The 21,497-nt window shown below is 39.9% G+C and overlaps 1 protein-coding gene across 1 annotated transcript in view; it reads left to right on the plus strand.

Moving 5' to 3' along the window:
- Window positions 1-21,283, plus strand: part of PCYOX1 (prenylcysteine oxidase 1) — a 25,352-nt gene extending 4,069 nt beyond the window's left edge. The window contains exons 2-6 of the mRNA XM_027865159.1: window positions 921-1,127; window positions 5,595-5,769; window positions 9,855-10,066; window positions 10,478-10,630; window positions 17,753-21,283. Of these exons, the coding sequence (XP_027720960.1) occupies window positions 921-1,127; window positions 5,595-5,769; window positions 9,855-10,066; window positions 10,478-10,630; window positions 17,753-18,417 (1,412 nt within the window). The 3' untranslated portion in view covers window positions 18,418-21,283. The remainder of the gene's footprint in view (window positions 1-920; window positions 1,128-5,594; window positions 5,770-9,854; window positions 10,067-10,477; window positions 10,631-17,752) is intronic.
- The last annotated feature ends 214 nt before the right edge of the window (window positions 21,284-21,497 follow it).

The raw sequence follows: 21,497 nt of genomic DNA on the forward strand, positions 1-21,497 counted from the left end.
TTTCTTTCTTTCTTTCTTTCTTTCTTTCTTTCTTTCTTTCTTTCTTTTTTTTTAAGGCAATTAGGGTTAAGTGACTTGCCCAGGGTCACACAGCTAGTAAGTGTCAAGTGTTTGGTCTGAGGCTGGATTTGAACTCAGGTCCTCCTGACTTCAGGGCTATATCCACTGTGCCACGTAGCTGTCCCTACCAATCTCAGTTTCAAGAGTCTGTGTTACCGCCATCTTTCATTCCCCTTAGTTCCAGTTAATAATAATTGAAACATTGATAGTACTTTAAGATTTACAAAATGCTTTACCCTCCTTTTCACCTGTAATAACCTGTGAGATAAGTAGTATGAGTATTATTTTCTAGCCCTTTGCCCAGTGCTCAGCCCATAGTTGCTTAATAAATGTTTGATGTATTGAATTTTTATAGATGAGGAAAACAAAATTAATCTTAATTTTGATTTGCCCAAGGTCACACAGCTTATAAATGATAGACCTGGACTTTACAACCGGGCCTTCTGACCCCAGATGCAATGTTTTATTTACTCTACTAGAGATGTCTCACCTAGTGAGAATTCTAAGAGAGTCAGTGTGGTGTAGTGGAGAGAGAACCTGCTTCAGCATTAGGAAGAACTCTGGTCCCTTCCAGCTATGTGACCTGGCCACTTCCTTAACATCTCAGGACCCCAGACTGCTCTCTTTAAGACCAGAAGTTGGTGAAAACTTACCCATAGAAGGAGTTTCCTCACACTGAGGAAACTACAAAAAATATAAAATTATAAAAATATATAAAATATATAAATTTCCCTATAAAAATAAAATCACAAGTCTGAACAAAACCAATAACAACAAAAGAACACATGAAAACAAAAAGATAAACTGCCTGCTAACCTTGATTTCAGGAAGGAATATAACTCTCATTTTTTTTCTTCCAGCTATTATTGGAGCTGGAATTGGTGGCACTTCAGTGTCGTACTACCTACGGCAGAAATTTGGGAAAGAAGTGAAGATTGATGTGTTTGAGAAAGGAAAGGTTGGAGGCCGTCTGGCTACTATCAACATGAAAGGCCAAGACTACGAGTCCGGAGGTTCTGTCATACATCCCTTAAATCTGCACATGAAGCGCTTTGTCAAGGAACTGGGTATGTAGGATTTTCTGCTTTTAGAGACGTAGGATGATGTCGTTTGGTGACCAATGGCTATTTTTATGGGATGGAACTGAAACTCCAGCATTCTTGAGATTTTTCCTTTCTTTTCTTTTCTTCTTTTCAAAAGAAATTAGTTGGAAAAAAGCCATTCCATCATTTTTTACTTTTCTGTAACAGCCCAAGGTCGTGCCTTAGGAAACATGTTTGCTATTTCAAGTCTGGTGGTGGTAGGGAAAGTGTACTGTTAACTTAAATCTGTTCTCTGAATGATTGAGAGCTGCCACAGGAGATATGCTTTGGTGGCCAATGGGGGTGTGTTCATTAGCCAGTGACTTTGCATCTTAAAATCATGATATTCAAAAGCGAGGAAACCCCGTTATTTTTCAGATGGAGAAGTGTCAGAGAAGTAAAGTGATTTGTCCAAAGTCATGCGGCTAGTTAGTGGCAGAGATACTTTTAGTGCCAGCCCACTCTGGACCCTAGGTCTTCTGATTCCACATAGTGTTCATTCCACTATAATAATAATAATAATAATAATAAAATCATACATTGCATAAATATAATATGTAAATATAAAATTATCGTTATTAAAATTATTACATAATTGTTATTGATAATTAATTATAGTAATTATGATGGCAATGCCTGGGATAGGGACTACATCTGTGATTTCATTGGCATAGGTGAGGAAACACCATCAGCAGTGTAGGTCAGAAACTTCTCTACAGTTTAAAGTGTTACAAGATTTTCCAGAACACTGAGAGATTAAGAGACTTGCCCCTGGTCAAATGTTAGAGACAGCACTTGAACCCAGGTTTTGGGGCGTCCCTGCTTGCTCTCTGTGCACTAACCATATCATGTTGCTTCTGCAGTAGCAAGAATAATTGCTGGTATCTAAATGCCATTTTAAAATTTGCAAAATGTTTTACAGATATTATCTCATTTCAACCTTTTCAACTACCTTGTAGGTGCTATATTACCAAAACTGAGGCAAAGAGAGATTAAGTGACTTGCCCCAGGGTCAAACAGGTAATAAATGTCTGAAGCAGGATGCTAACTCAGGGTTTTCTGACTTTCTTCAGCACTATTAGCCTTACTCCTGTTCAAAGGTGTGGGGTGGGGTAGGCAGGGCTGGGAATTGAGAGAGCTGCCCAGGTAGTAAAGAGGATTTAGGGATACAGTGCAAAGTATGAAAGTTTTGTAATATATCTAGTCTTCATTCAGTTATACAGAATAGACTGATTCCCATGCTATTTTGTGTTGTGAAAAATTCTATTGTGACTGTTGCCTTCAGACCTTGCCAAAGGTCATACAAATAGTAAATAGTGGACCCAAGATTTGAACCCAGGACCACACTGCTGTTGTTTTCTCCTACCTCATGCTACTTGGCTCTAGTCCTGAACAAAATGGCACATTACCAGGTTACCAAATATCGATTAGCTGATGTTCTAGTCAGGGAGTACATATACATGTAAATTCAGTTAAACATTGATAGGAAAAATTTTCAGGGAGGTTAGTGTCTTAGACCCACAATGCTGGCTACATTTTGGGCAAATATTTACAACAGAGTTAATATTGAAACCTAAGACAACATCAGTATAAATAATTCAAACCCAAAATAAAGCCTTTGGCTTTTAATAAACTGCTTTATTTCTTGGGACTTTTCATTTCCTTTCTCTGGATATAAGCTAATAGCAATCAAGAATCGTACTGTATCCAAGCTTGAAGGGACCTTAGTGATCATCAGGCTTAACCCTGTCCCTTTACTAAGAAACTGAGACCTGTAGAAGCTGTGTGACTTACCCAAGGTCACACATACAGGCATTGGCAGAGCCAGGTTTTCAGCCTCGAAGGTCCCTTTGAGCATTCGTGTTTTCTGGTTCTGTGATTTGGTGGATGCTGCTGTCAGATGGCATCTGGAGTTTTTGCAGTCGGTTCTCAATGTCCCATGTTAGGAGGAACGTTGACTAACTGGAGCATATCTAGAGGAGGGTGGTTAGCCTCAGGGAAGAACCACCAGCCCTCCCATGAGAGGGAAGTCTTGAGTGACTTGAAAGTATCGAGTCTAGATGGGACTTCTGGGGGACATGATGGCTTATCTTTCTTAAGATACTTATTTGAAGGACTCTTATCTGAAAAAGAGATTAGAATGAAACTCTCTGATTCCAGAGGGCATAACTGGGATCAATAAGCAGAAATACCAGGGAGTTCTTGGTACTTGGGGAAGCTAGGTGGTGCAGTGGATAGAGTGCTGGTCCTGGAGTCAGGAAGACCTGAGTTCAAATTTGGGCTTAGACACTTACTAGCTATGTGATCCTGGGCAAGTCACTTAACCCCGTTTGCCTCAGTTTCCTCATCTATAAAATGAACTGGAGAAGGAAATGGCAAACCACTCCAGTATCTTTGCCAAGAAAATCTCAAATGGCGTCACGAGGAGTCAAACATGACTGTAATGACTCAACAACAACAACAAACAAAAACCAGGGAGTAAAAGTTCACTCAGTAAAAGGAATATATATGTATATGTATATATGTGTGTGTACACATACATCTATATTCGGATGTATGTGTGTATGTGTATGTATGCAAACACATACTCACATATATAAAAAACAATTAGAACTGAGTTGGGCCACATCACAAAGAGTGTGCCTGAAGTTTTCTTGTAGATTATGTTATCCAGCTTCAGAGCTGGTCGGAACTTCAGAAATCTTGTCCAACCCCCTCATTTTATGCCAAGGTCCCAAGCGGGTAAGGTGATTTGTCCAAGTTCACATTAGTGGCAGAGCCAGGACTAAGAAATTACAGTTTTCTGACTCCCAAGCCATTGGTTGGAAATGGAAGTTTCTGTTAGGAGACTTAATTTCCCTACTCTCCCTTTTGCACCCTACACAGACACGCATTCTCTCTCTACTTTTCTGTCTCTGTCTATCTGTTCCTCCCCCCCTTTCCTCCTTCCCTCCCTTTCTCCCTTCCCCCTTTTTGTAGCCTACACATATATGCGTATGCACGCACATCCAATCTCAGTCTGGTCAGTCTGGATGAGATGGCAACAAACAGGAGGCAAAGTATAAATGACAGAAATGCATATTAAGGAAAATGAAGAGCATGGAGTTACAGTTAAAACATGAGATGAGGTTGCCAGTGGTAGAGCCACGCAGGAGTCAAGGGGAGAAGAAATGGAATATTGAAGGGAAATTTTAAAAAGGATTGTGTTTATGCTTAAATTCTGCATGTTAAGGATCTAGCTGGGGAAGCAGGGGTCACTCCCAGTGCTAAGATTCTCTGAATATTAGTCCCTGGCATAGAGTAAGTGTTTAATATATGCCAGTAGATTGCTTGAATTGGCTTTCTTATTTGAAATCCCTACTTAGCTCTTGTACTGAAAGTGTGAGTTTCTACAGTTAGTTTCAAGATATGAGAAGGGGTTTTTTGTTTTTTGTTTTTGCTTTTTTTTTGGATAGATTTCCCTTTCTAAAAATTGTTTTATTGATGTCCTTTTTCCCTTTACAATGCTATCACTTTCCAGTCTGCCTAATCACTTCCCTTTCTTCAGTTGAATCCTCCATAAGAAGCAAGGGTAGTTGAGCAAAACAAATCAATACATTGACCGTGTTTGGAAATAGATGCCTTGGTGCAGCTAGGTGGTGCAGTGGATAGAGCACCCGCCCTGAAGTCGAAAGGACCTGAATTCAAATCCAGCCTCAGACTAAAAACTTGCACTTACTAGCTGTGTGACCCTGGACAAGTTACTTAACCCCAACTGCCTAAAAAACAAAAGCAAAAATAGATGCTTGCTTCTGTTTGGAATCTGAGAAACATCAGTCTTCTAAGGTTGTGATTAGTCTATGCATTGACCAGGGTTTTAGAGTCTTTTAGTGTTTTTCCTTTATAAGTATTGTGGTCATTGGGCAGCTAAGTGGCTCAGTGGGTAAAGTGCTAGGCCTGGAGTCAGGAAGACTCATCTTCCTGAGTTCAAATCCAGCCTCAGACAATTATTAGCTGTGTGACCCTGAGCAAGTCACTTGATCCTGTTTGCCTCAGTTTCCTCATCTGTAAAATGAGCTGGAGAAGGAAATAACAAACCGCTCCGGTATCTTTGCCAAGAAAACCCCAAATGAAGAGTCAGACATGACTGAACAGGAAAAACATTGTGGTCATTATAATACATTGTCCTCTTGGTCCTGCTTATTTTGTCCTACCATCAGTTCATACAAGTATTTTATTAGACTACTTCTTTTTAAAAATCTTTTTGGGGGGATGAGGCAACTGGGGTTAAGTGACTTGCTCAGGGTCACACAGCTGGTAAGTGTTAAGTGTCTGAAGCCAGTTTTGAACTCAGGTCCTCCTGACTTCTGGGCCAGTGCTGTATCCACTGCACCACCTAGCTATCCCTAGACTACTTCTTAAAGTGATGTCCAAGATACACATGAATCACTGACTTTCCCTCTGTTTTTGCAGATCTCCCCACTGTTCAGTGTATTGATGGCCTCATGGGTATTCATAATGGAGAGCATCTTGTATTTGAAGAGAGCAGCTGGTTCATCATTAACATGATTAAGCTTGTCTGGCATTATGGATTTCAGTTCCTTCGGATGCATATGTGGATGGAAGATATCTTTGACAAGTTTATGAGGTAATTGTTTTATCATGAATTTTTTTTTTAATTTTATGGACTTCAGGAATTCCAGTGTCTGGATTTTGCCTCCCAGATTTCCCAGTGATTGTGTAGGATTGTCATGAAAATTGTAGGGACCACTGGAGAGATTTTCTCCACTCACAGAGTGGAGGGGAATCATTCCAGTTGGAGAAATGTTCTTGAGGAGTATGGCAATACTTGTTAAAGCCAGGCTAGCAGGGTTGGAAGGTGTTCAGGCTTTCTTGACTTGCCCATATTAGTCTGTGTCACCATGATAAGATCAGTTAGCAGCTTGAAGGGTGACTCACTTTTCGTAGCACTTTAAAGCTTACAAAATGCTTTCTTTACCATGACCCTTTGAGGTAGGAAAGGTAGTCATTGTTACCCTCATTTCAGTGAGAAGAAGTGAAGTGATTACCCAAGGCCGCACAGCAAGGATCAAATCCGGATTTGAACTCGGGTCTCTCGATTCCCAGGTCAAATGCTATTTCTACAATACCAGGCTGCCTCTTTATGAGTCTTATGTAGTTAAGAGTTTTTATTAAGATCTAATATTTACCCACAACCTACTTCTCTTTCAAGACATAACCCAATTTGGGGTGGGGTTAGGGTTAGAAACAAATTGAGGGTTACCGTGGGGATGGGTGAGGGGTATGTCCTTATTAGAATGGCTAATTTTGAACTTTGTAGAGAAAGGAGCATGTGTATACAAGATGGTAGCAGGAGTAATAATTTATTACCATGATTGCCCTGCCAAGTGAATAAACTAAGTGCCAAGATATCAAATTACACGCCATGTCATGGAACCCACTCCTTACCTCAGGTGGAACAAACATACTGTTATTTCTTCAGCCTTCTGATAAGTATCACAGATTTCTTTCTTCCTCAGACCTTAATTTCTGGGTTTATGAAATTTAGGCTTTTTGGTAATTCTTTGGAGTCCATGATGACTCAATATAGTGGATTTTCTTCTGGAGGATTTGTCAGGGCCCCTGAAGATATTACTTAGAAGGAGCAGAAGTTGGTGAGTCAGTCATCAACCCAGAGACAAGACTCTCCTTTTAAAAGTTGGTAGGTAACTTGTTCCTACAGGCCCCGGAAGCCAGGCAGGTCGGGCTGGGCTGCTGTGCAGGTAGTTTGTCTCTGGGGGTTTTTCAGCAAGTAAGGAATTGCTTGTTTGAGTAGCAGAGGGGGAACCTCTCTTGGGCTAATTGTAGCAGTGAATAAGCCTTAAACAAAAGCCAGCAACCAGCAACAGAGGAGTCTCAAGGGGAATCTCAGAGTTTTGGTAATTGTGTTTTGATCTAATTTAGGTAATCAGTATCTACTGTGTACTAGGTGCTGTAGATACCAAGAGGATGAGTCTTGGCTCCCCAAGAGGCTTATAGTAAAATATCATAGTTCCCAAACTCTTTGGAGCTGTGACCATCTGATCTCCTTCACTGTTTGATTACATGACAAGATAAATGTATCTTTTTTTTTTTTTGGAGGCAATTGGGGTTAATTGACTTGCCCAGGGTCACATAGCTAGTAAGTGTCTGAAGTTGGGTTTGAACTCAGGTCCTCCTGCCTCTGGGACTGGTGCTCTATCCACTTTACTACCTAGCTGCCCCAAGATATATGTACCTTGTGTGCATCTATTTGCATGTGGTTTCCTTCATTGGAATGTTAAGATCGTTGAAAAGAGGTACTGTTTGCTTTTCTTTGTATACCTAGCACTTAGCACAGTGCCTAGCACATAGTGTTTAATAAGTGTTTGTTGATTGGTTGAAAAGTATTGTATGACGTACTTTTATTATTAAAGAAAATCAGAATTTTCTTTTCAAAATTCATAGTACCCCCTGGAATATTTCGGGAAGTCCCAGATTGGGACAAAACTAGAGTTGGTAATTACCAAGTGGACCTACAGCTGGGGAGCCTGGTTCACCTGCGTTTTGTCGCATCTTAATTCTTGCCAAATCTGAATATTATACAATTGCAAGATATTTTCATCAGTGTTCAGTTTCTTTGAGTAGCACAGAAACCTCAAGTTTTCCTCACATTTTTTTGTGTGGGGGTGGTGGTGGTGGTAGAGGCAAAAGGTTTTCCCAAGAAAGAGTCGTTTGTCTTTCTCTGAAACTGGCCTGCTTAATCCATTTTCCTTCAGGATATCTTGTTGACTCATTGGTTGTCATTAGGGACCATGTGTTCTCTCGATTTCATAAAGTGTGTGTGTGTGTGTGTATAGAACTGTTAGGGAATTTCATGGGGGACACTGGGATCCTTTTTAAAAATTCATTTACAAAAAAATCCAAAACAAAACAAAAAGGGGGCAGCTAGGTGGTGCAGTGGATAGAGCACCGGCCCTGGAGTCAGGAGGACCTGAGTTCAAATCTGGTCTCAGACCAGCACTTGACACTTACTAGCTGTGTGACCCTGGGCAAGTCATTTAACCCCAATTGCCTAAAAAAACCAAAAAACCCAAAAAATTCATTTACAAAATGCTAGAATGTATTGGGCGGAGTACGATGGAATGGCTTCTGGTGACTTACTGAGAAAGCAGGGAATACTAGCGTACAACAAATGGTGTTGGGGTGACTCATTTTTGAAGGAAATTCTGTTGTTAGCTGACTGGTTTTCCAGGCCCTCCATAGTCTGGCCCACTCTTCTCTTTCTTTGCTACTCAGTGTTGTGCAGTTTTCTATTGCAATTCTGTTGGGTCTTTTACCCCTTTCAAAGTACCCAAATCCCAATACCCACCTCTTTTAGGAAATCTTTTTCTACAGCACTTGGATCTCTGTGTCTCTGTGTCTCTCTGTCTCTGTCTCTGTCTGTGTCTCTCTCTCTCTCTATGCCTTCCCTTTTCCCCTTTCCCTCTCCCTCTGCCTTCTCTTTTTTGAATTTCTGTAGGTGGAGATGGTGTGGGTATTGTGGAATGAAACCTAGGTTTAGAGTATAATTCCAACTCTGTTACTCACCACCTGTGTGAATTCTAGCAAGGCCCTTGACCTCTGTGGGTCTCAGCTTCATCTATAAAATAGGTGGGGGTGGGGGTGGACTAGATCAGGAGTGTTAGACTCAAATAAAAACAGATTCCTCCAGGTTGCATATTGACTTAAAAAATCATAGGTTAACATTATCTGTGGTTTTTTTTTTCATTTTTTTTTTGAAGCAATTGGGGTTAAGTGACTTGCCTAAAGTCACACAGCTACTAAGTGTCGAACTTAGGTCCTCCTGACTGTAGGGCCAGTGCTCTTTCCACTGTACTGCCTACCTGCCCCCTACATTATGTATGTTTTAATATATTTTGATTTGTTTAAACATTTCCCAATTACATTTTAATTTGGTTTGAGAAGTCTGTTGCAGGCAGTAAAGAACCACAGGCTTTTGAGTAGAAGACTGCCTTGATGGAAGGAGTGGTTCAGTAAGATTTATCTGGTAATAATGTATAGGATAGATTGGATGAGGAAGAGATTTGAGTAAGGGGGAACTATTATTGCCCTAGTCCATGCTTAAACTAAGCCTGTGGCTGTGGGAACATAATGGAAGGAAATGAGATATTTTGAAAGAAGGATTGATAGAAATTGGTGGCTGATTGGATATGAATGTTAGGAATGTGTCAAAGATGAGTCCGACCAGATAACAGGGAGAAGATAAGATCTCTGAAAGTCTCCTTCCTTCCTTCTTTCTTTCCTTCTTTCTTCTTTTCTTCTTCCTCCTCTCTCTCCCTCCCTTTCCTTCCCTCTCCTTTCTGTCTCTCTCTCTCTCTGTCTCTCTCTCTCTTTGTCTCTCTCCCTCTCTGCAGAGGAATATGAACTTGGTTTTAGGAACATGTTGACTGTATGGTGATTGTAGAACAAAGAAAAGGTAGATATAGCCAACAAGCAGTAGAAGATCAGGGACTGAAACTTAGGAGAGGAACTAGGGCTAGATATATTCAACCTCATTGTCTTTTGATTTCATGATACTATTTCTTCCTTCTTTCTTCTATCCCTACCCCTTCCTCACCCCTCTCATGCTGACAGCCTCTGGAAACACAGGCCGTGGGGTTAGGAATTATTCTATTTGATACTTAATAGCCCTTTACCCTCTTTTCAATGAAGGATTTACCGCTATCAGTCCCATGACTACTCTTTTAGTAGCGTGGAAGGCTTGATGCATGCCCTAGGAGGGGACGAATTCACTGGAATGCTCAACCGGACCATTCTCCAGTCTATGCAGAAAGCAGGCTTCTCAGAGAAATTTCTCAATGAAATTGTTACTCCCGTCATGAGGTTCAATTATGGCCAGAACACAGGCATCAATGGCTTTGTAGGTAAGTCAGCACATTCAATTTTCTTTGGGTCTACTCAAGGAAATGTATTTTGTAAAAGGATTGTGGCTGTGGTTCTAACAGCCCTGGCCTCTCTGTATCATCTCCATGTTAGAGAGAATAGCACAAAACTACAAAACCACAGGTCCACGTGCTACACAGGACAGTTTGTTACTTGGATCTCTGTTTAGAGAAGACCTAGCAAATATCTAATAGAAATAAAAACGAAACTCACATAGAATCAGCCTTCTAGCTCCTGAGTCTTTGGGTGAGGAACTAGGAAAAATCTGGACATAACTTCATCCATCCCATTGCTGTTCTGACCTGTGTAACAATGCTGACCAATTTGGAGAAACTGCATGGATGGAAGCCTTCTTTTGTGGCCTTTTGTAACATTTTTTTCTCCTCTGACAGGTGCAGTGTCCTTGGCAGGTATAGATTCTGGCCTGTGGGCTGTGGAAGGTGGTAATAAACGTGTTTGTGAAGAGCTCCTTAAGTTTTCCAAAGCTTCGCTTATCTCTGGCTCAGTTATACACATAGAGGAGAAAGCTAGAAACATGCAGACAGGTAAGCTTCTCTCGGGGTTTTTCCATTTTTTTCCTCCTAAACTCTTCTAGAAGATGATTATTTAGTGCTTGAGGGAAGGGAGGGGAGGAAGGGGTAGGGATCGGACAGTCAGAGAAGTCTTTCTTTTCTTTTCTACCCCACCATCCCAAATTTACGATTTATGCAGTCATTTCAATTTAACAGACATTGATTAAGCACTTACTATGTGCTAGACATTGTGCTACACTGTGCTAGACATTCAGAATACAAAACCAAAAATTAAAGCAGTCCCTATCCTCAAAGAGCTTACATTAGGCTTGTAGCATAAAACCTGTGTGTAGGTAAGTAAATCCAAGGTAGTTTGAGGACAGAGAGAATATTAACATCTGGAGGCTGAAGAGTGAGATGAAATGACCTAAAACTGCCAAAAGGAGGTGGCTCTGACCTGAGCCCTTAGGGAAGATAAATATTCTGAGAATGAGAGATGAAGTTATTCTGGAGTCATTTCTGACTCTTTGTGACCCCATTTAGGGTTTTCTTGGCAAAGATATTGGAGTGGTTTGCCATTTCCTCCTCTAGCTCATTTTACAGATGAGGAAACTGAGGCTAATGGAGTTAAGTGACTTGTGTAGGGTTACACAGCTGAGTAAGTATCTGAGGCAGGATTTGAACTCATGAAGATGAGTCTTCTTGACTCTAGGCCCAGCACTGTATCTGCTGCGCCAGCCATCTAGCTGCCCTGGAAATGAAGAGGCAGTTGTATTTTAGCTGTGGGGGACAATTTGGGCAAATGCACATGGCCGGGATTTGGAATGACAGTTGTAGATCACAGCTTCTGGCCTGATTTGACCAGAACATAGAGAATACGAAGGTGAATAATGAAAAATCTAACAGAATATTATAATTCTATTAGATTATTCAGTGATAACTATGTGTCAAGCACTATGATAAGCACTGTGGATTCATGTATAAAAGTAGTTACTGCCCTCAAGGAACTTGCATTCTAATAGAGGACTACAACATGTAGTAGTAAGTTAGGGACTAGGGAAGGATATTTTGGTTTGGATTGTCTCACATGTGGCAAGTAGAGTCAAAGGGGAGTAGTAACTCCCAAATAACAAGGACATGGGGCAGCTAGGTGGTGCAGTGGATAGAGTACTGGCCCTGAAGTCAGGAGGACCTGAGTTCAAATCTGGCCTCAGACCAAACACTTGACACTTACTAGCTGTGTGATCCTGGGCAAGTCACTTAACCCCGATTCCCTCACCAAAAAAAAAAAAAGGCAAAAAAAAATGTTTGTAATTGGCTGTAGGTACCCACTTCTGGGTCGGCCATTCTACTTTGATTTGTGGAGCTCCTTCCAAATTTCCTTGTATGCCTCAGATTTAATATTTTTGTGGCTCTATAATATTCTATTAGATTAATAAACCATAATTTATTTAGTGACTCACCAGTTGTTGTACACATAGATTGTTTTATCTTCTTTGTTGTTGCTGATGATATCATTTTAGTGGATGTAAGGGAGTATCTTAAAGTTTGTCTTGATTTGAATTTTTCTGATTGTTAGAGTCAATCATGTACCTTAGGGAGAGATCTTTGGGAGCTAATTGGAAGGTGAACTGAACAGGAGATAGTGTAAGTGTGAGGACCAAGTAGCAAATTATTAGAATAAGTGCTGCAGGAAGTTCTGAAGGCCTAAAGTAGGTCTGGTGTACATGGAGATAATGGTACTGATGAAAGAGTTACAGAAGTAGACTAACCAGACTTGTCAGTGGATTGGATGTGGGAGAGGGTGGTGAGGAAGAGGGAATGATTGTCAGGTTAAGAATCTGCGTGATTGGGGTCATTCCCATCGTTCCTATAAATATAGAGAATGGGGCTCCTTAAGGGTGAGCTGAATTTTTGGCTTGTAGAATTTGAGAGAGGGAGCTGGAACAGCTAGTAGGCAGTTGAAAATGCGGGACTGAATTTCAAGAGGAATTGGGGCTATATCTATAGATTTTGGAGGCATCTGTATAGCTGAGATGATTGAAAATATGGGAGCCATGAGTTCAGTGATGGAGAGAATGTAAAGAGAGAAGAGGAGAGGAACCAGGATAGTCTTAGAGGACAGCTAAGTTTAGGGGGCAGAATTGTCCAACCTACACATGAGCAAGGTCCCTGATAAATGATCCCGCAGTCTTCACTTGACTTCTAGGAAGAGGTACCTATTATCTGAAGCAGCATATTCTATTTTTGGATCGATGTAATTCTTAGGGCAGCTGGGTGGCACAGCGGATAGCGTGCCAAGCCTGGAATCAGGAAGACTCCTCTTATTGAGTTCAAATCTGGGTTCAGACACTTTGGGCAAATCACTTAACCCTATTTGCCTCAGTTCCTCATCTGTAAAATGAGCTGGAGAAGGAAATGGCAAACCATTCCATTATCTTTGCCAAGAAAACCCCAAATGGGGTCATAAAGAGCTGGCCACGGCTGAAAAATGATTCAACAGCAATTGTTAGGAAATTTTTCCTTATGCCGTGCTGAAATCTGTACTTCTTGACTTGCATGCATTGTTCCTAGTTTTGGCCCCTGAGGCCAAAGAGAACAAGTCTAATTTTTCTTTTACAAGAGGGTCTTTCACGTACTTCAAGACCTCTTTTGTGGCCTGTCTCCCTCCACCTCTTCAATCCCCAGTCACTCATTCTATACTCCTTGCTCTGTAAGTCTTCTTTTCTCTTCATTTCCTCTTCATTTCCAGTTCCAGTTAACCTAATGACCATAAGGTCTATCCTGGGCATCCTTAGCTGGATACTGTTCAATATCTTATTAATGTTTTTTCCTAAAATGTAGTGCCCCCACCAGATGTAGTACTTTATATATTATCTGATCAGGACAGAGTATAATGGGGCTATCACCTACCTAATGTGACCACTGTGACTCTTAATAAATTCTGAGTTTTCCTTAGCTTTTTGAAATGTTGTAACCTACTGCTGTCTCACATTGAACTTGCAGTTCATTAAGACCCTCAGATCTTTTTTAGAATAGCTACATAGTGATGACTTCCCCATCTTAATGATTGATTTAAAAAAACATTTAAAATACATTTTATTAATATTTATCCCCTAAATTTTTCACATATATCTCCCCTTACTCTCTCTCAGAGAGCCATCCCATATAATAACCATCTTACACTAATGAAGTTGAATTTTTTTGAACACAAGTTTAAGACTTTCCATTTATCCCTATTAACTTTTGATTTATTAGATTTAGGCCCTAAATTGTAGCCTGATGGAATCTTTGGATCTTGACTCTGTCAGCCAACATAGTAGTTATCCCTCCTAGATTTGTGTTATTTGCAAGTCTTGTAAGTTAGCCAAAACCAATTTATTGGTAAAAAATACCACAGGGCTAATTAAGCATAGATCCCCATGGCCTGCACTATGGACTTCCATACATGTTGACAGCAAACCATCAATCCATAATATTTAGGTGTAGCCTTTTCTAGGATCATAGGCTATGATTTTTGCCAAAAGAAGAAATGAAATTAGTCTTTCTTAAAAAATCAATAGTAACTTTTGTTTTTATATCATCTTCATTTCCCAATATCTCCTTCTTCTTCCCCACTCAGATAGCCATTCCTTTTAATAAATAATTTTTAAAAAAAAGCAGTTTGGCAAAAAAAACAAAAAACCCCAGAAAAAACCCGCGATATATCACCCAAGTATGATACTATATGCGATGTTCTCTATCTAGAGTCCTTTATCTCTACAGAAAAGGAAAGTCAGTTCATTTTATCATGTCTTTAGGGCCAAGTTTCGTTGTTATAATTATGAAGTTTCTCTGTTGTTGCTGTTGTTCTTTCCACTGACATTGTTGTAGTTATTGTGTATTTTGTTAAAAGTTTTCCCATGTTTCTCTGAATTCTTCATAGTCAATGAGTTTTTGAAGTACAGTAATATTCCATTATATCACATGCCACCATTTGTTTAGTTTTCCAAAAAAAGCATGATGGGCTGTGATTATTTTAGTGTATATAGAGGCTTCTTTTTTATTTTTGACCTTTTTTTGGGCATAAGTCTAACAGTGGGATCTCTGGATCAAAGGATATGAATCTTTTAGTGACACTTTCTTAGCTTTGAGAATGGTTGGACCAAGTCAAACACACTGACAGTGTGTTAGTGATACCACTGTATTCCAAGTAATTTGTTGGTTGTGAAGTAAAACCTCAAAAGTTATTTTTATTTGCATTTTTCTCATTATTAGTAATTTGGAGCAGTCTTTTATACAGTTGTTGGTAGTTTGCTGTACTTTTGAGAATTGTTTGCATTCGTAGACAACTTATCTATTGAAGAATGGCTCTTGATCTTAGATATTTGTGTTAGTTTCCTATATTTCTTGGAGATCAGATCTATCAGATCTTATCGGATCTGTTTATTGCAAAGTTTTTGTCCTTCCAGTCAATAATATTCCCTTATCCCTATGTTGTTGATTTTGTCAATCCACAAGTTTTTTAATTTCAAGGAATCAAAATTATCTGTTTTGATTTTTTTGTTTGTTTGGTTTTTTTTTTTTTTTTAGGCAATTGGGTCACACAGTGTCAAGTGTTTGGACTGAGGCTGAATTTGAACTCAGGTTCTCCTGACTTCAGGGCTGGTGCTGTATCCACTACGCCATCTAGCTGCCTCCTGTTTTGACTTTTTTGATAGCCTCTTATCCTCTCTTTGGTTAAGAAAACTTATTTAGCCATAGCAAGCAAAGGTACCTGGTCCAATTTTCTTCTAATTTTTTATGGTGTGACTTTTAATTTTTTGGTCACATACAATTAGATAAAATGAATTTTTAATGGACTCGCTCATCAGAATTGCATGACTTTCAAAAATATGAGAGTAGGAGTAGAGAAGGTAAGTTTTGAGAATGAATTAGGATTAAAAATTGGCAGGCCACAAACAGTGATAGGGCCAGGATGCTCAGAGTTTAAGGATGATGGCATGGTAGAGGTCTGCAAGTATCAGTCAAGAAAAACAACTGAGCTGATCCCTTCTCTAGGCCCTGTGTCAAGAGTGTGAGAATAGGAACAGTGTTTCTATCAGTGATAGAAGACGGATAGTATATGAGATGGAAGGACTTCATTAATGGTGTTGCCTGAGGGCACAGTAGAACAGGAGGGGAGTGCATAATAGGGACTGCAGAGTAGTAGGGCTGAGATGGAAGTCAGGTCCTTCCTACATGCCAGGGCCCTGTGCCAAACACCAGAGATACATATAGAAGCAAAAAGAATGACTGTCCGTCCCTTTAGCTCCTCACGGAGCTTACATTTTAATGGGGGAAGACTCCATGTAAAAGGAAACTGAAAAACAGAGGGGAATGGTGGAGAAAGAAATGAGGAGAATTGGGAGCAGAGCCCAGAGAGGAATAAAGGAGTGAACATCACTGGCCACGAACCCTTTCTTAAAATTGAGATGCTTGGAAGAGATGATTAACCAGAGAAAGGGGCCATAGGGACTGAAGAATCTTTGGTGTGAGGTTGCAGGGGTGGAGGGATCTTCCAGGTTGAGAAGGCTCCTGGAGAATTGTGGAGGGTCCCAGGGAAGAATGGAGTAAAGAATAGGTATGAGAAGAACGAAGGGACATGTAGCATTGGAAAAGGGCTTCTGTTTTAGCAAGAGGTGACTATGGATCGCAGGGATTAGAAGAGCAGGATGTTCAAGTGTGTCAACCATAGGATAGAGCAAAAACCAGTTAGTTGGTGACCCTACCCTCCGGGGTCTAGTGGTAATAGAGCTTGATATTTGGTGCAAGAGTAGCAGCACCAGCTTCTGGAGTCTCATTGCAGATGTTGGGGAGGTAGCAGGAATTTCAGGCTGGGATATATGTGTGTGTAAATACCTGGTGCTTCATTCCCCAAGACTGGAGTGAACTCACATTCTGCTCCAACTCATCCCAAGATGGCAGGAAAGAAGGCATACATACCCAGGAAGCTACCCTAAACATGGAACAGTCCCCAGTATTGCAGTCCTTCCGTGGGCCTTTTGCTCCAGAAGGCTCTGGATCTCTGATAGTTCTGAGTCCTAATGGCAGCAGATGACAACTCTAGTGTTTAGGTTGCCAGAGATAAGATTAAACAAACATGAATGCAGTGCCAACTCTGTAACCTCATCATAAGATGGCAGAGGGCGAAGTACATATAGAAGACAATCTGCGTGTGTTTAATGCTAGAATTAGTGGTTCTAGTGCCAGATGATATGGGCCTGTTAGTCCACTCAGAGATTTGAGATCTTTGGTCATTGTGAGATTCTCAGTGGTGAGTGCCCTCTGATGTTCAAGTGAATTCATCCATTTATTGGGTGCCTGCTTGCTCAGTATGCAAATATTAAGTGTGTACTTTATGCAGAACACTATGTATTAGGTCTTGGGGGGGCAATAAGAAATTTAAGGCATGGTCCCTTCTTCCATGGAGATCACAGTCTTCGAAAAGCATAATGACAAATACACAGATTACTGCAGTCTCAGTATTACACAAGGGCATTAGAGAAGGGTGTTGTTCTCTGGAAAGTCTGAAGAGGTAGAGTTGTTGAGGCAAGATTTCATGGAGGAAGTTCATAGGCTTAATGCTAGAAGGCACCTCAAAGATCATCTTATTCAGTCCCTTCATTTTACATATGAGGAAGCTGAGGCTAGAGAGATTAAGTGAGTTGGTCAGGGTCACACAACAAGTAAATTATCTGAGGGTTTGAAATTAGATCTTCAGACTCCCAGTCAAGAACTCTGAGGACATAGCCTTCAGAAAATACCCACATTAAAGGGTGGGGTATGGGGTAAAGTGTAAGTAATCATGAAGGAACAGTTAGAGAAGTAGGAGAACCAGTGGAGAGAGGTGTTATTATATCTACCTAATCACAAATGTGTTAATATATAAGAAGAGATCTTTATTCCCCCAATATGATGTTATTTTAGCATTTGTTGCCAGGGAATTGTAATTTCTCTCCTGAGTTGTTCTATTAACAGTCTTTTATCTTTTAAGGATTAAAAATTCTTGAATTCCTTGAGGTAATTGAGAAAATAATCCTATAAAAATAGTTTTCCAGACACTGTGAAATGGTGTGTTGTCATTATTTCTTTGTGACAAAAAATTTTAATGAAAATGTGATTTTTTCCCTCCAGGAGGACCCAAGAAGGCATATGAAGTCACCTATAAAACAGATTCAGGGATAAACACAGACCTCTACAACATTGTCATGGTGGCTACTCCACTGACCAGCAAAACGTCCCGTATCTCTTTTCTAAACTTTGATCCACCCATCCCGGATTTTCATCAATACCACCTCTACCCCTTGGTGACAACTATTGTTCGTGGGCGATTGAATCCACCTTTCTTTGGCTTATCGGCAACTGACAGTGTGGGCCTTTCTGACATCCTCACCACTGACAACCCAAATTCCTTTGTTTACAGCATCTCAATGGTGACCCCAGTAAAAAAAGAGGCCAATCTTCAATCTAAGCCAGCAACCGATTCAGCTGTTTGGAAAATCTTTTCCTCAGGATCTCTTACCAAGGAGCAGCTTAATTTGCTGTTTGCATCTCATGATTCTGTAGAGGAGCAGGAGTGGCTTGCATACCCTCAGTATAACCCTCCAGAGAAGTGCCCTCCCATCGTACTCCATGATCACATATACTATCTCAATAGCATAGAGTGGGCAGCAAGTGCTATGGAAATGGGTGCCATTGCAGCCCATAATGCAGCGCTCCTTGCCTACCACCGTTGGTATGGGAGTACGGAGATGATTGACCAAGAAGGATTGTATGAGAAACTGAAAACCGAGCTTTGAAGTGTCACCAACATCCTTTTCTCCCTCCTTCCTCTCGTGCTCCCAAATGAAATCCCAAGATGACAAGAAGGGTCGAGTGCCTGTGAGACAGGGATGTTGGCATTGGATTAGATATAGTTGATTTGTCATTATCCTTAGTTGAACCAAAGTAATCAGTGGTGGGTTTGAAGGAGGTAGAGGGTTCAGTCAAGGATGAATATATAACCACATAATTCTGTCTTTAAATCTACTGTGTAAATCTTTGAGGACCTTTTTCAGTTTAGGCTGAAACTAGGTACAAAAGTAAGGAATTCGATATATCAGATGTTTGTTATCAATTAATTTGGAACCTTTCCTCACTTTGGAGTAGTCGTCACTGGTTTTGTGTAATTTGTTGTGGAGAGAGGATAGGAGTTGGAGGCAAGAATTACTAGTTTGTGTGATCTTGGGCACGAGGCTCTTTTTGAGCCTTATTTTCCTCATTTGGCAAATGAGGGGGCTAGGTGGGATAGTTATCTCTAAGGTCCTCTCCTTACTAGTTCTGAGATTTATAATCTAGTACTGAAAGGCTATCAGTAATGGAATAAACTAATTTTCTTTCTCAGTACTATACACCCTATCCCTCTTCCTTGTAAATGTGCCATTGCCAAACACCCTTTTTGAAGGCCAAATTCTCAATCCTATCACTCTATTGTTTTTTTTTTTAATGAGAAGGCTCAGGTATTTTTTAAAATTATGTTTCCTCTAAGATACCAAGGCAGACGTCACTAGAGTTCAATCTTGAAGGAAAACCAAAAGTGAGTAAGGATTATTGCCATTTGGGGAATTATTCTCAAATCCACCTCTAAAGTTGACTGAACCACTATTTCCCTGTAGTGTTATTATTCAGTATTTAACAGGTTCACTTTCAGAATGATTCATGAAATTGAAATTCTTTTAAAAGTACTCTAGAAGTGAATGCTTCTAAACTGTTGGTCTTGCCTTTATATATTTTTTTAAGTAGGTAGCTAAATGGGCATTTTTAAAAGTTCTGCCCAAATGGATACTATCGAAAAAATCTCATTTCTACAGCTAGTACTTTGGAGGCAGCCTTCCATCTGAAGGATTTGGGTTAAGGCTAGAGCAAGCCCAGCCACATCTGAATCAGATCAGATTGCAGCATGGTACATAAGACAGAATGTTGGACTTGGAGTAAGATCTCAGTGTTAATCCTGCCTCAGATACTTACTGTGTGTGTCAACCCTTGGGAAGCTATGTAACCTTTCTGGGCCTCAGTTTATTTATAAAGATGGTACAGTTGGACTCCACACCTTAAGATCCCCTTCAGCTCTTAATCCCTAACAAAGGTGTATTTTTGTATAGCCCTGGATAACCTAATGGGATTGCTATGGCCTTCAAAGCTCAGTGGGCAAATAGATCAAAATTAGCCAATGGGTGATGTACCCATAATAGGCTACTATGCACCTGGGAAAAAATAGGTTGTGAATAGCTTAAGTGTTCATGTAAAATCCTGTGAAATCAACTCCAGAAATAGTAGAGAAAAAAAAGTGAAAAAATGTGCATTAGGATTCACATGAAAAAGACATTCCATACTAAGTCTCTCTAGCTTTTCTTTAACCTTAGGGTTTGGGAGTGGGGAGAGAACTTTGTATAATGAAGTTTGAAAGAGCTGCCACTCATATTCTGAGAAGAAAAATCATAAAACTCAACTAGAGCCAACTCTCAGTTTACCTACCATCAGAGGGAAAGATCAAGTACTTCATTAGAATTAATTATATTAAAGAAAACTAGCAAAAAAAACTTAGGTTGTATAAAAAAAAATAATTACTGCTTTATTACATTAGGGAATTTTTATCCAACAAAGCACTGAGGAGAGCCCTCCAAAGGGTTGTAGAAATCGATCCTACCACAGAAGTCAGTTAACTCAATAAAATTTTGCCTTTCACAGCTATGTATACTGAGCAGTAATTAGTGGATGTCACTATTTAATATTCTATTTGCAAAGCCCTGGGGATAGGTGATTGACATTCTTTAAAGGCAAATATTGAGCTTACACATAATGTGGTTGTTAAAGGGTGCTGTATCTGCTTTTAGCATTCATAGGCTAATTATTAAAATCAAGAATTGGTTTAAAGAAAACATTGTTTCCCCTTTTGTAGATTCTTCCAGTTGATGGATATAGAGCATAACATCCCAAATGTATATGCTGAAGATTGACTGATGAGTAATATAACAAGATTTGAGTTAAGATCAGGCATATCATTAATACTGCTTTTGGCTACTTTTTCGTTGAGATAGCGCGCCAATTGTAAACTTAGACATTAAGGACGAGCAGGATCTGCTCTCACTGTTAATAAAGTTATGCCAGGGAAGCTAGTTATCAGTAGATAACTCTTGCTCATGATGCAGTGGGGTCTCAGTATGTATTTTTGGATGAGGGTTTTTTGAAAAGGGTCACCAGTGTTCAAAGGGCTTAACAGCAAAACAGGGTGACTCTGGGTTAAAAGGTTTGTGGGCTGATTCTTTTTTTCATGGTGTCTCTTATTCTGGGTAATGGTGGGGGTGGATCATTTGTGGAAGTGCTGTGTCACCAGAGAACAGGTTTTATCCCGTTTGATTGTCATGCCTCTTACTACACTGTTAAAAGGATAAGCCTAGGCCATGTCACTTTTTTCATAATTCTAACTCAGGGGCCTAAATAATGTAACCTATATATGAATCCTAGCCTGAGCTTTTAGAGGAAGAAACACTATACCCTGCTTAACCCTACAAATGATTTCCTGTGGAGTTTTTACCTAATTAAGGCCTGGCTAAGGATTTATACCCCCACCCCCCGTATTTTTTTCTTGCTCACAGTGAACTGAAAATAAACAAATATGCCACTCTGTCCAGTGTCTTTATTTTACCTGTATTAATGTAAATAGAATACAAAAGCCAAAATGGCCATAGTATTAATATTCTAAATAGTTTCCTGGGTTTCAGTTTAATAGTACTTTTAAATTTAAAGGAACTCTCTGATTATCTTTAACTTGTAGCATCAAACAAAACTGATGAATTAAAGAAAAGGTATCAATCATTACTACGTGGTTTTCCTTTCAGGA

Source organism: Vombatus ursinus, unplaced genomic scaffold (assembly GCF_900497805.2).
Source record: "Vombatus ursinus unplaced genomic scaffold, bare-nosed wombat genome assembly UNPS02014778.1, whole genome shotgun sequence".
In the NCBI taxonomy this organism is placed as follows: Eukaryota; Metazoa; Chordata; class Mammalia; order Diprotodontia; family Vombatidae; genus Vombatus; species Vombatus ursinus.